This window comes from Oncorhynchus tshawytscha, linkage group LG13 (genome assembly GCF_018296145.1).
Source record: "Oncorhynchus tshawytscha isolate Ot180627B linkage group LG13, Otsh_v2.0, whole genome shotgun sequence".
NCBI lineage: Eukaryota > Metazoa > Chordata > Actinopteri > Salmoniformes > Salmonidae > Oncorhynchus > Oncorhynchus tshawytscha.
The window spans coordinates 54673457-54688091 of NC_056441.1; the positions used below are offsets into that span (position 1 = coordinate 54673457).

At 46.8% G+C, this 14635-nt stretch overlaps 1 protein-coding gene across 5 annotated transcripts in view; it reads left to right on the plus strand.

Annotated features, from left to right (window-relative positions):
- The window catches only part of LOC112265185 (rap1 GTPase-activating protein 2), a 110961-nt gene that overhangs the window by 18836 nt on the left and 77490 nt on the right, over positions 1-14635 (plus strand). For 2 of the 5 annotated variants that reach the window (XM_042295956.1, XM_042295954.1), the window contains exon 3: positions 2059-2367. The exons of 2 other annotated variants lie outside the window; for them this stretch is intronic. In XM_042295956.1, the coding sequence (XP_042151890.1) occupies positions 2351-2367 (17 nt within the window). In that variant the 5' untranslated portion in view covers positions 2059-2350. Of the gene's footprint in view, positions 1-1623; positions 1788-2058; positions 2368-14635 lie in introns of all 5 variants that reach the window. One more of the 5 variants, XM_042295955.1, reaches the window with a different exon arrangement.

Genomic DNA, 14635 nt, shown 5'->3' on the forward strand with positions numbered 1-14635 from the left:
TCCGGACCGCAGGAGGTTTGAGTAAAAAATAATAATTATAATAAATACAATTTAAAAAATAAATGTATATATATATATATATATATATATATATATATATATATCTTGTATTTTCTGTAATTGTATTTGCAGGGCTCCCTTGTAAAAGACACACTGGTCTCAATGGTGACTGATTAAATAAAGATAACAATATATAGTGCATTTGGAAAGTATTCAGACCCCTTGACTTTTTCCACATTACAGCCTTATTCTAAAATTGATTCAATATTTTTTTTCATCAATCTACACACAATAGCCCATAATGACAAATCGAAAACAGGTTTTTAGAGCAGAAATACCTTATTTCCATAAGTATTCAGACCCTTTTCTATGAGACTCGAAATTAAATTGAGTTCACGTGCATCCTGTTTCCATTGATCATCCTTGAGATGTTTCTACAACTTAATTGAACTCCACCTGTGGTAAATTCAATTGATTGGACATGATTTGGAGAGGCAGACCTGTCTATATAAGGTCCCACAGTTGACAGTGCATGTCCAAGCAAAAACCAAGCCATGAGGTCAAAGGAATTGTCCGTAGAGCTCCGAGACAGGATTGTGTCAAGGCACAGATCTGTGGAAGGGTAGCAAAATATGTCTGCTGCATTGAAGGTCCCCAAGAACACAGTAACCTCCATCATTCTTAAATGGATGACGTTTGGAACCACTAATACTCTTCCTAGAGCTGGCCGCTTGGCCAATCTGAGCAATCGGGGGAGAAGGGCCTTGTTCAGGGAGGTGACCAAGAACCCGATGGTCACTCTGACAGAGCTCCAGAGTTCCTCTGTGGAGATGGGAGAAGGACAAACATCTCTGCAGCACTCCACCAATCAGCCTTTTATGGTAGAGTGGCCAGATGGAAGCCACTCCTCAGTAAAAGGCACAAGACAGCCTGTCCGAAATCCCGATATGGCCCTCGAGCCAAAAACGTAGGCCACCCCTGTAATAGACGTTGCCGTAGCGACGAGAGGTGGATTTTGTGGTAAAGCTAGAGATGTAGTTGTCTGTGTTAGTCTCCCGTTGGACATGTACATTGATCCGGATTCGGCTTCACAACCGCACAGCTATTCATAGCCGCCCATGGGATGACCAAGTTCACTGCCACGCACAGATACACATCAATTAGTTTTTCTTCTTCTCTTTCCCTTCCTTAACCTCTCATCCTCTCATTGATACATCTACCCTTTCCACTCTCCCTGTCCCCTTGACGGTGAGTAGAACCAGGAGGAGTACACCCTACTCTGTGGTCCGTTGGAGACCCTCCAAATCAAGGCTGCATCCCAAATGGCATCGTATTCCCTATGTAGTGGACTACTTTTGGTAGCGCACTATGAGTGGTGCACAATGTAGGCAATAGAGGTGTATTTTAACATGCCGCCCCACACAGAATATGTTGAATAAGGTTGGCCTGTTGCCTGTCTGTTTGTATAATGCTGTTTGGAGTGGGCCTGAATATGAATGAGGTAGTCGTGACTGAGTGCGAGCCATGCTCCTGCTGTAACTGTACTGACTAGTGCTGGTCAACCGGCTGACTGGGTTGTTGGTCTGCTGGGTGTGCGTGTCCCTGTGTGTCTGTCTGTGGAAGGCTGAGCAGGGAGCAGCGGAGAGCCAGGTTCCCGCTGCCACTGTAGCTCCCTGGAGCTCCCCACTGTGTGCCCCCCAAGCGAGGTCACGTACCCGGGCATGTTGGTGAGAGAACAGGGAGCCGTGGTGGAGGGAGAGGGGGAACTTCAACGCAGCTGGCTGCAGGTGTGTGTCTGTTGTTCACCGGCTGCTGTAGAGCTGTCGCGCTCACCGTCCTTCCCCCCTCGCTCACAGCTCTCATTAGAGCCCTGTGTGTGTGTGTGTGTGTGTGTGTGTGTGTGTGTTTTGGTGTAGTATAATTGTTTTTGTGAGATTTTGCCCATTTCTCTGAAATCATTAAACAAATTCTGGAAAGTCAAAGCCTTTTTAGTATAGTATGTGTTAATGTTTTTGTGTGTGTGTGTGTGTGTGCTGGCTTACTTGCATGTCAGAGCAGGTCAGTGTGGATTTGCTGATGGACCAAGCGGGCGATGCTCCTGCGGATATGAGAGGCTGTCAACAACTCCCTCCCCCCTCTCTCCCTCCTTTCTAGCCTCCTCGTTCCCCTGCCACAACAAAGAGAGCTCTCTGCATTCAATTGCACCCAAAGCACACCACCTCATTAATATCGCTATAATCAGGGCTGAGTGTGTGTTTGTGTGTGTTTGTGTGTGTTTGTGAGGAGATAGTGAGGACAGACAGAGGGTTGAAAGGAGGAGTGGAGGTCGGGTAACTCGCACCGTGCAAAGATGCCTCGCAAAATGTGGTGAGTCCTCTCCTTTCTCCGTCTGCGTTTACCTTCTCTTTTGTCTGTTTGTCTCTTTTTTGCTGAAAACGGTGTTTGACCTGAGGCGTTTTTCTTGTGGAAGACGGAGAAAACACCCATAATACGTACCACTCCCCAGTCATTATATAAACATGCTTCTATGGATGCTGAGCGCCCGTCTGTCTGTTGACAGGTAAAAGTTCACGGTGGTTTTTTCTTGTCTCCAGGTGTCATTAAGGAGCATTTTTCTAATCTAGAGTTTTTTTGTCAATAGTTTTCATAGGTCAATGTTTTTTTTACCGACCTCTTTTCTTTATGTTTCACACTTTTCTCAGAAAGTCATCTTGGGTTGAAATGTTTAAACTATAGCTACGGTATTGAGATTATCAATGACTTCCATGTCTGGTGTGTGGACATATGCTGCGTCTCAATGGTACCCGATTCCCTTTACAGTGCACTACTTATACTGCACTACCCACCTTCCTTTCCTTTTCCAGAGCCCTCTGGTCAAAAGTACTGCACTATAGGGAATAGGGTACCACTTGGGATGCGGCCATACTGTCAGGGCAGGAAGGTGATGGACAGACACACTGTCATGTCAGATGAGTGTTGTCGTGATCCTCTTCTCTGTCTGCTGTCTCTGCCCAATCCTCTCCCCTCTGTTCCCCTCTCCATCTCCATCTCTCTCCACCTCTGTCCCCTCTCTCTCTCTCCCCCCTCTCTCTCCCCTCTGACCCCCCCACCATCTCCCCATCTCGCTCTCCATCTCTCTCCATTTCTCGCCTCTCTCTCTCCCTTTCACCCTCTCGATCCCTCTTTCCCTCCCTTTCTCCCCACCTCTCTCTCTCTCTCTGTCTGTCTGTCTCCCTCCCTCCCTCCCCCTCCCTCCCTCCCTCCCTCCCTCCCTCCCTCCCTCCCTCCCTCCCTCCCTCCCTCCCTCCCTCCCTCCCTCCTCCCTCCGTCCGTCCCGTCTGTCCGTCCATCTCCCCCTCTCTCTTTCTCTCTGTGACTGACTGTGCACCGTGCAGATGTTGATCCTATAGGGAGATGTGATGTGCTGTATGTCCACCGGGGCTGCAGCTGCTGCTATTATCTCTGTAATCCTACAGGAGGCAATTAGGAGCTGTGCAGCAAGGCTAATTCCACATTATCCCCCACTGAACCCCCCTTAGACAGTACTCACACACACATTTATACACGCATGCACGCGCACACAGACACACAGACACACAGACACACACACACACACACATACACACACACACACACACACAGGAGTGCACGTGTGCCTCTGCATGTGAGCTGGTTTTCTTGGAGCAGCGGTAACATGTCTGGCTCCGGCCCTTTTGGATGCCTGGTTCACACTTCACCACGGGACCTTCACTTCATTACCCATATTATTATCTGAGAGAAGTCGTATTTTGGGGGGGGGGGCTAATTAATCCATTTGCAACAGGTATAAATGTTGACCATCTTCAAGGCTCGGAGACCGATTCTAAAAGAAATGACTCACACAATGCAGCTGACACCGTGCTCCTCCAACCGCCAACAACACAGCAAACGTGTCAACAACAGGGGCTATTATCCATCTGAGAGGAAATCGTGTTTGTTTCATCGTTTTTTTCTTTGCCCAGGTGGAAATGTTAACTGTCTGCAAGGATCAGCGGAAGCTATTTTTGGAGCGTGGCATTTACTCTCTGCTGTTTTTTTTTTTTTTTTTGGGGGGGGCCTTAATTTGCAGGAGGGCTGAGTAAGCGAGCAAATGTCCACCTGTGCTTGTTCGGTCTCCTCTCTCGCAAGGGAGGTTTTTGTTTTGTGTTGTCCCTGACATGACCTTTTTTGTCCTACACTGCACACCATAGTGTGCCCATTTAACATTATCAAGTCATGTTTGGGTGGTGGGAAGATTCTACAGGCTCATTCTCCTTCCTGTAAATGACTTCTGGTTTTGTTGTTCTTCATAACGTGAAAGCAACTCAGCATCTTATTTAAGGGAAAGTTATTACAAGGCTGAGCGTGAAATCGGTTGAGAACTGATTCCGAGAGTTTATGGGTTTCGTGAAGGAGGTGATAGTACCACACCCGTCCCCCCTTCAACCTCAAGACGGACTTTACTTTCACACCTTCACCTTCCTCACTCCTCCACCCCGCCTCCCAAGATTCAGAACACACTGAACACGAGGCCTTTCTGCTCAGAGACAGCTACTGTTACAGCTCACACTGCAGAAACGGACTGTGTATGATGACATTGGCCCCCCCATCTGCGTGCTAGACTGTTCTGATGTCAAATGCAACACTGTTGTATATTGAGGGCTAAGTCCTACTTTGAGATCAGTGTCATTAATGTACAGTAATGCATTGACGTAAATAGAAGGTTTGTACATTAGATAAGGTTATATCCAATGGTGTAAAGTACTTATGTAAAAAAATACTTTAGTCCTATTTAAGTCGTTTTATTTTGGTATCTGTACCTTTACGATTGATATTTTTGACTACTTTTACTTAATTCCTTAAGAAAATATTGTACTTTTTACTCCGTACATCCAAAAGAACTCGTTACTTTTTGAATGCTTAGCAGGACAGGAAAATGGTCCAATTCATGCACATATCAAGGTAACTGATCATCGCTACTGCCTCTGATCTGGTGGACTCACTAAACACACATGCTTCGTTTGTAAATGACGTCTGAATGTTGTAGTGTGCCCCTGGTTATCCGTAAATTTAAAAAAAATTAAAAATGGTACCGTCAGGGTTGCTTAAGATAAGGAATTTGAAATGATTCATAGTATATTATAGTAATTACATATACTTTTGACACTTAAGTATATTTTAAACCAAATACTTTTAGACTTTTACTCAAGTAGTATTTTACTGCATGACTTTTACTTTTATTTGAGTAATTTACTATTGATGTATCTTTACTTTTACTCAAGTATGACAAATGGGTACTTTTTCCACCACTGGTAATATCTAGAGTTAGGCTACTGCTCTGTCTACAGTTGTTTTCCCCCTATCTGCTGTTCCCCTCGGCTTCCTTCAAGAGGGTGGTATTATACAAGCCTTAACCAGTCCAAGGCTCTTTTAATTGAACTGAACAGATGCATTCCCATGAGTCATCTGTTAACCAAGCTCACCCTGTGGATCACATTTACCTTTTGAGGCCTCTCTTTCATATAGTGACCTGCAGTGTTCGTCTGTCGCTGCCGTCAACGTGTCTTGTATGTTTTGCCCACTGGAGAGAACTAGAGGAGTGAGTCAATGTATTTCCAGTCTTGTATTGAGTGGAAACAACACCTCCCCATGTTATTTCTCATCATTCCACTAGAGGGAGGTGTGTCCTTGCTTCTCCTCAACTCAACTCAAATCAAAGAATACAACAGGTGTAGACCTTACAGTGAAATGCTTACTTACAGGCTCTAACCAATAGTGCGAAAAAAAGGTGTGTGTTTTTGTGTGTGTGTGTGTGTGTGTGTGTGTGTGTGTGTGTGTGTGTGTGTGTAGGTAAGTAAAGAAATAAAACAACAGTAAAAAGACATTTGAAAATAACAATAGCAAGGCTATATACAGACACCGGTTAGTCAGGCTTACTGAGGTAGTATGTACATGTAGATTCGGTTAATGTGACTATACATATATGATGAACAGAGAGTAGCAGTAGCGTAAAAAGAGGGGTTTGCGGGTGGTGGGACACAATGCAGATAGCCTGGGAGCACTGGTTGGTCGGGCCAATTGAGGTAGTATGTACATGAATGTATAGTTAAAGTGACTATGCATATATGATAAACAGAGAGTAGCAGCAGCGTAAACTCCTGGGCATTAAAGGCGCTGTACGGTCAATCCGACGTCTGCATTGGCCGTGCAGCATTTACGGTGATATGGCGTCTGTAGAAGTCAGGGCATTCATCCTTCTTGTGCTTCGCCGAGCTGCGCAGAGCTGTTGTGAAGGCAGTTGTCAAGGAAGTGAGTCTGTGTTTTTGCAGGATCTCCCGCCCTCACCTTCCGTCAACCAATCATGTCAACGCGGAGCTATACGGAGACCTCCGCATTGTACCAAAATATGAGAGACACACGGAGATGCTGCACCGAGCTCCATTTGGCCTCCGGAGGCTCCACAGTTGCGTCACACCATCCATACGGTGCCTCCGACCACATTTTCGGATCAAGTATAAATTGTCTCTCAGGCCTATACCTGTTATACCAGGCAGCAGTGTTGGTTGGTGCTGATTGGTTGTGGAACAGGAACTGCTGGATCGCACTTGATGGCGCATGTAACGCTTATCACTTCCAAATATCTGAGATTCATCCAAGAGGTTAAGAAATGTTGTCCTCAACCACAGACTTGAACAAAGACATTTTCTATTGGGTCAAAAGTTCTGTTTGTTTCTGTGAAGTTTAAAATGCGCGATACACAGTGAAGGTGACTGAAAAACGGTGCACCATCCTCGATCTTCTCATTGCTCCGTGGGGAAGCTCCCTCCTCTTGGTGATCATCTCCGATTGCTCTGACTGACTGCGTTTTGAGACGTAATAATATCTCCGGAGCAACACGTGTCTTAAACCTAGGAGCCTGGGGGGGATGGCTGAGCCTGTTGCCACGGTAACAGGACAGACTAAACCCTTATCGTCACGTGTTCATCACCCGAGGGATCTTCCGCTGGCCCCATAACCACGGAGATCGGATCTGGGGTCCATGGCGACCACGGAGCGTTCTAATCTGTGTTCCGGAGTGCATTGGTTACCATGGGGAGAGGTTGCTGAAGGGTCATGGAGGCAACAGCACGTTGTGCTACAGGGCGTTTAGGATGTGGTCGCATAATCTGTTTGACGATGAAAGCTATTGACCCCTTGGAGGTAACGACTGGATATCCTATTAACCATATCTGTCTGTGTATGCCATCCGTTCACTCAATGGCGTGACGGATTGGTCTGGTGCTGGAGCTGAAGAGAGAGGAGTGGCTAGGCTGCATGTGTATTACAGGGTCTGTTGTAAGGCACAGTGCTTGTATTTGCTGGATCTTCTAGGTAGAGAGCCGCAGTCTCTGATGACACTGAATATCTCCCTGAAGGTTAGGCTCACTGCCTGGTGGTAGAATTACAACAATGCAACAGTACACACTCACTCCGGCACACACAGACACACACACACACACACACACACACACACACACACACACACACACGCACACACCAGATCACCTGTTTTACGGTAAACTCTGTCTCCTCGGCCTAAAACCTTCAGTGGGCCAGCTGCCTCTTTTGAATAAATATTTACTCCTTCACTTTCCCACTTGCTGGGCGCTGAAGCTCTGATAAGGGCACCAGCTGCCCCTTTGGTTTTAATGTAGCTTTTTAAAGGGCCCATAAAGTGGCCCTTGGCCTATAGAGAGCCAGCCTCTGTGTCCAACGGCTGAGTGGACAGGGTAAATGCACACATGCATGGGCTAAATGGTCAATGAACCCCTCCCCCTACTTTTATATACACACACACACACACAGGTGGGGTGGTTGGGAGAGAGAGAGGGAGAGATGAGATGTGGCGAGATGTGCTTTTCATTTCTCCTATCCCCCTCGCTTGTATGTGTCCTCTTTATTGTGGAGGGTCTTGAGCCGGTCGGTGTAGCAGACAAGCACAACAAAACGCTTCGTACAGTACAATTGGCACACATGTATGTGACAATGTGTTATTATTGAAAAGTTCTGTGTTATAGCTTTGTAACGACGGTCAGAAATCAAGGAATAATTATTCCAAATGGCTAAATAAACAATGTTCTTTTATTAGTTGTAACCATGTGAATCTGTACTGTGGGCCTAGGTATTTTGTTATCCTGTTATATTCAAGCTCATGGAAAACAGAAATCAGACCCTTCATTTTAGATGCCGTGCTTGATTTTGATACTGAGCAGTGTATCTGTTGTCCATACACTGTATACTCCTCAGTGTTATTATGTGTCTCTTTCCTTTCAACAAAGTCAGCCACTGTTGCTGTTGGAAACGAGCGTCGAGGAAGCAGGGAGCTGTGTGGTAACAAATGCACGTCCGAGCAGCATGTTAAGCCTCTCCTTCAGCCTCAACCAGAGAGAAAAGAGAGAAGAGCTCCTACACTGACAGATAGTGAGGCCACGATAAAGAGACAAAGTTACTTCACAGTGGTTGAACGTCCAGACAGAAAGAGAAAATAAAGTCTTCCTTTCTCTCAGATTTCTCCATTTATTTTGGCGGGGCCCTAAGGTTGCCCTTTCTTCTGCTTCCCTTGAGACTGGCTTTAGCGTCAAAACCTAGTGAAAAGGACTGGAAAGAGAGATGGAGACACGGGGGAGGAGATGTGGTGATGGAGTACCTTTTAGAGAAAAGGACAGACAGGGGAAAAGAAGATAGATTGTGAGAGGGAGAGAAAGAAGAAAAAGAGAATGATGAGAGAGAGAGAGAGAGAGAGAGCGCGAGCCTTGGGCACCAATGGCACACGTTGCTTAAAAATGCATGGGTTGGCTGAGAAACGCTGCCACACTCCATGCATGATTAGTGACAGACGTGTTTCCCCAGAGTGACAGACATAAAATATAAAATAATTGTATTTTCATTGTCTGATCTCTGTTGACCTCAGCGAGGACATTTTGAGTGTATGTGTTTTTGTCTATGCGTGCCTTGCATGCACACAATAATGCGTGTCTGTGTGTTCACTCTTTGACACTTTTGGGTAAGAGACATTCACGAGACGAGCAGCTGTCCTTTCACAGACTGGGGTGGGCTGGACTCTGCTTGGCTGGTACAGGCTGGGGTGGGCTGGACTCTGCTTGGCTGGTACCGGCTGGGGTGGGCTGGACTCTGCTTGGCTGGTATCGGCTGGGGTGGGCTGGACTCTGCTTGGCTGGTACCGGCTGGGGTGGGCTGGACTCTGCTTGGCTGGTATCGGCTGGGGTGGGCTGGACTCTGCTTGGCTGGTATCGGCTGGGGTGGGCTGGACTCTGCTTGGCTGGTATCGGCTGGGGTGGGCTGGACTCTGCTTGGCTGGTATCGGCTGGGGTGGGCTGGACTCTGCTTGGCTGGTATCGGCTGGGGTGGGCTGGACTCTGCTTGACTGGTACCGGCTGGGGTGGGCTGGACTCTGCTTGGCTGGTATCGGCTGGGGTGGGCTGGACTCTGCTTGGCTGGTATCGGCTGGGGTGGGCTGGACTCTGCTTGGCTGGTACCGGCTGGGGTGGGCTGGACTGGGCTCATACAGCTGTGACACTGAAACACATAGAGAGCTGAGTCAAGTTTGTAGGCCTCCTTGCTCGCACACGCTTTTTCAGTTCTGCCCACATATTTTCCATAGAATTGAGGTCAGGGCTTTGTGACGGACACTCCAATACCTTGACTTTGTTGTCCTTAAGCCATTTTGCCACAACTTTGGAAGTGTGCTTGGGGTCATTGTCCATTTGGAAGACCCATTTGCGACCAAGCTTTAACTTCCTGACTGATGTCTTGAGATGCTGCTTCAATATATCCACATAATTTTCCTACGTCATGATGCCATCTATTTTGTGAAGTGCACCAGTCCCTCCTGCAGCAAAGCACCCCCACAACATGATGCTTCCACCCCCGTGCTTCACGGTTGGGATGGTGTTCTTCGGCTTGCAAGCCTCCCCTTTTTCCTCCAAACATAATGATGGTCATTATGGCCAAAGAGTTCTATTTTTGTTTCATCAGACCAGATGACATTTCTACAAAAACGACGATCTCAGGTGCAAACCGTAGTCTGGCTTTTTTATGGCGGTTTTGGAGCAGTGGCTTCTTCCTTGCTGAGCGGCCTTTCAGGTTATGTCGATATAGGACTCGTTTTATTGTGGATATAGATACTTTTGTACCTATTTCCTCCAGCATCTTCACAAGGTCCTTTGCTGTTGTTCTGGGATTGATTTGCTCTTTTCACACCAAAGTACGTTCATCTCTAGGAGACAAAACGCGTCTCCTTCCTGAGCGGTATGACGGCTGCATGGTCCCATGGTGTTTATACTTGCATACTATTGTTTGTACAGATGAACGTGGTACCTTCAGGCGTTTGGACATTGCTACCAAGGGGGAACCAGACTTGTGTAGGTCTATCATTTTTTTTCTGAGGTCTGGGCTGATGTCTTTTGATTTTCCCATGATGTCAAGCAACGAGGCACTGAGTTTGAAGGTAGGCCTTGAAATACACCCACAGGTTCAGAAGCTTCTAAAGGCATGACATAATTTTCTGGAATTTTCCAAGCTGTTTAAAGGCACAGTCAACTTAGTGTATGTAAACTACTGACCCACTGGAATTGTGATACAGTGAATTATACGTGAAATAATCTGTCTGTAAACAATTGTTGGTAAAAATGACTTGTGTCATGCACAAAGTAGATGTCCTAACTGTCACGATCGTGGAAAGGAGTAGACCAAGGCGCAGCGTGCGTAGAGTTCCACATATTTTAATAAATCGAAACTCACCGAACAAAAAGCACAACCGAAACGTGCCACTACTGGTGTGCACACAGGCAGCTATCTGTAGACAAGATCCCACAAACACAATGGGGAAAATGGCTACCTAAATATCAGACACAATGATAAACAGCTGCCTCTGATTGGGAACCATATCAGGCCACCATAGAAATACAATTCACCTAGATGACCCACTCTAGTCACTATCACACCCCAACCAACATAGAGAATCAACAGCTTTCTATGGTCAGGGTGTGACACTAACCGACTTGCCAAAACTATATTTTGTTAACAATACATTTGTGGAGTGGTTGAAAAATGAGTTTTAATGACTCCAACCTAAGTGTATGTTAACTTCTGACTTCAACTGTATCTGTGTATGTCTGGTTATGTGTAGATATCATGTTGAATGTCCTTTATTGTCAGTGTGTATCATGTTTTAAGACTGTCTTTTAGAACTGAATACATGTAAGACAAACAATTACTCACACACAAACACACAGCAATATCTTTCTCTCAATACCTTTATCTCTCTCTCACACACACACTCCCGCAGGATCCCACACCGACTCCCACAGAGATGGGACACACAGCTCTGTGTTTCTTATCTGCTGTCATAAATGACTTGCCAGAAATCTATTAAAACGGCAATTGGTGCCCGTTCCATTTTGTGCGTCAGAGACGGCAGAGAAAGTCTGCTTAGCTAAGCTCCAAACAAATCTCTCTCAAAGGAGGAATCATTTCCCCCCCATTTTAATATCCACACCTGGGGATGTTGTCACTAGTGTTTTTTATTGTATTGTAACTGTGGATGTTCAGATTTGTTGACACAGCTATGGATGGAATACTACTGGAGGACTTTTGTATTCTGTTGCATGGAACTTTTCAGTAGGGTTTCAATAGCTTTGTAGGCTCATGGCAGTGGGATCGTGGTATGTGAAATCAAATGGTCATGTTTCATCCCTCATCTGTACCTCTCTCTCTCTCTCTCTTCCTCTCTTTCTCTGTCCCTCTCCCCCTTGCCCCCCTCTCTCTGTTTTCTCTCTCCTCCTCCTGCTCTCCTCCCATCCTGGTGGCTGGCTCCCAGGACCAGGGTGGGCGAGGGGTTAACCCCGCTGTCAGCTCTGGCTCTGTCATCCCTCTCAGCAAATAGAATGAGAACCAGGAAATTGATTTATGACACAAATTAAATAAATGACATTTTTGCCCAGAGGACGAAGAAAGAGAAGGGGAAACGGACTGACTGGGCTCACTGTCGCAGAACAAAACAAGTCTTGAGCTGTTCAATTCAGACATAGAGGGATAGAAGAAGGGAGGGGGAAGGTGTGTGTATGTGTGTACGTCACAGGAGCCTGCTGAGGGGAGGACGGCTCATAATAAGGGCCGGAACGGAGAAAATTGAATGGCATCAAACACATGGAAACCAAGCATTTGATGTATCTGATACCATTCCACCTATTCCACTCCAGCCATTACCACAAGCCCATCCTCCCCAATTAAGGTGCCACCAGCCTCCTGTGGTGTACGTATATGTGTGTGTGTGTGTGTGTGTGTGTGCGTGCGTGTGCGCGCGTGTGTGTGTGTGTGTGTTTGGAGGGTATGAATACAGTAGAAGCTGACTCTTCTTCCTGTAGAGGAATGAGAGAAACAATTACGTTCCACAGCCCTAGAGCTATGCAGCAGCAAGGCGAGCACTAGCGATGAGCTAAATACATTCTGATTACATGACACTGCAATCACTGCTCATAATAGAAAGGGTATTTGTTATTCCTCACACATTTGTATTACTGTCATCTGTTTTAGCTCAGTTGGTAGAGCGTGGCGCTTGTAACACCAGAGTAGTGGGTCCGATTCCCTGGACACACCCCATATGTAAAATATAAGCGTGACTGTAAGTCGCTTTGGATGAATGCGTCCGCTGAATGACATATATTGTTTTTAGCCCTTGTTTTCTACAGCTCTTCGTTTGACACGCGTTAGAGACCTGGTCTCGGTTTCGTCTTGCTTCACCTCCCCCTCCGTTTTAACATATGGCCCCGGAGAGCGGCAGCAGTTCCAGACGACTGTGTGATCTCGCTCTCCGTAGCCGATGTGAGTAGGACCTTTAAACAGGTCAGCATTCACAAGGCCGCGGGGCCAGGCGGATTACCAGGGCGTGTACTCGGAGAGTGCGCTGACCAGCTGACGGGTGTCTTCACTGACATTTTCAACCTCTCCCTGACCCAGTCTGTAATATCTACTATGTTTCAAGCAGACCACCATAGTCCCTGTGCTTAAGAACGCCAAGGTAACCTGTCTAAATGCACTCACATCTGTAGCATGAAATGCTGGACGTGTCTCACATCGACAACATCATCCCAGACACCCTGGACCCAGGTACCGCCCCAACAGGTACACAGATGACGCAATCTCTATTGTACTCCACACTGCCCTCTCCCACCTGGACAAGAGGAACACCTATGTGAGAACGCTGTTCATTGACTACAGCTCAGCATTCAACACCATAATACCCTCCAAGCTCATCACTGGGACTGAACAACTCCCTTTGCGACTGGATCCTGGACTTCCTGACAGGCTGCCCCAGGTGTTGAGGGTAGGCAACAACACATCCGCCACATTGATCCTCAACATGAGGGCCCCTCAGGGATGCATGCTTTGTCCCCTCCTGTACTCCCTGTTTACCCACAACTGCGTGGCCGCGCTACCTGGGGCAGTGAGTACGACCCAGTACATCACTGGGGCCCAGCTCCCTGCCATCCAAGACCACTATACCAGGCGGTGTCAGAGGAAGGACCTAAAAATTGTCAAAGACTCCAGCCAACCAAGTCACAGACTGTTGTCTCTGCTACCCCACGGCAAGCTGTACCGATGCACCAAGACTGGAATCAACAGGACCCTGAACAGATTCTAATCCCAAGCCATAAGAATACTATGTATTGTAGTTAACGGAATAGCTACCCGGACTATCTGCATTGACACTCTTTGCACAAAAACTTTTGACTCATCACATACTGTACGCTGCTGCTACTATTCATTATCTATCCTGTTGCCTAGTCACTTTATCCCTATCTATATGTACATAGCTACCTCAATTGCCTCGTACCCCTGCACATAGAATTGGTACCGGTACCCCGTGTATATAGCCAATTTACTCATTGTTTATTTATTATATTTTCTATATTTATTCCTTTGCATTGTTGGGAAGGGCCCGTAAGTAAGCATTTCACCTGTTGTTTACGAAGCATGTGACAAATACAATTTCATTTGATTCGATTATTTGTTTGCATAGGTTAATCAACAGGTGCCTTAGAAAGTTGTCTGGGAATAAGGCGTCATTAGTGCGTCATTTGAGAAGTGGGTGTCACCAGAGGTTTCCGTCACATTGCCTGGCTACAGAGGGCACAGATTGACCCGTGATGGATGGGGTGTCAGACAGGCGGTGCTGTGAGCACCGGGCAGCAGAGGAGGGGTCCTAATGGTCGTCTGGGCTGAGGTGAGGAGAGGCGATTAGGTGAGGCATTGTGGAAGAGTGATGAAGTGCTGCCAGCCAGCCAGCCGATGGCCCTTTGGAGATTCAGAGCAGAACTGAGAGAGAGAGACATGGGAGTGAGGGGAAAGTGAAACAGAGAGAGAGATAGAGAAAGAGAGAGAGAGAGAGAGAGAGAGGAGAATGGAGAGAGCGAGAGAGAACAGAGAGAGGGAGAGGAAGAGGAGAGAACACACAGTCCTCAGAGGCTCCTCACGGCCACCCGACAGCTTTATGGCTACTTCCTCTTTTGTTTATTGCTCTTATATCCCTTGGCTTCAGCCCAGTAGGAAGCTGTGT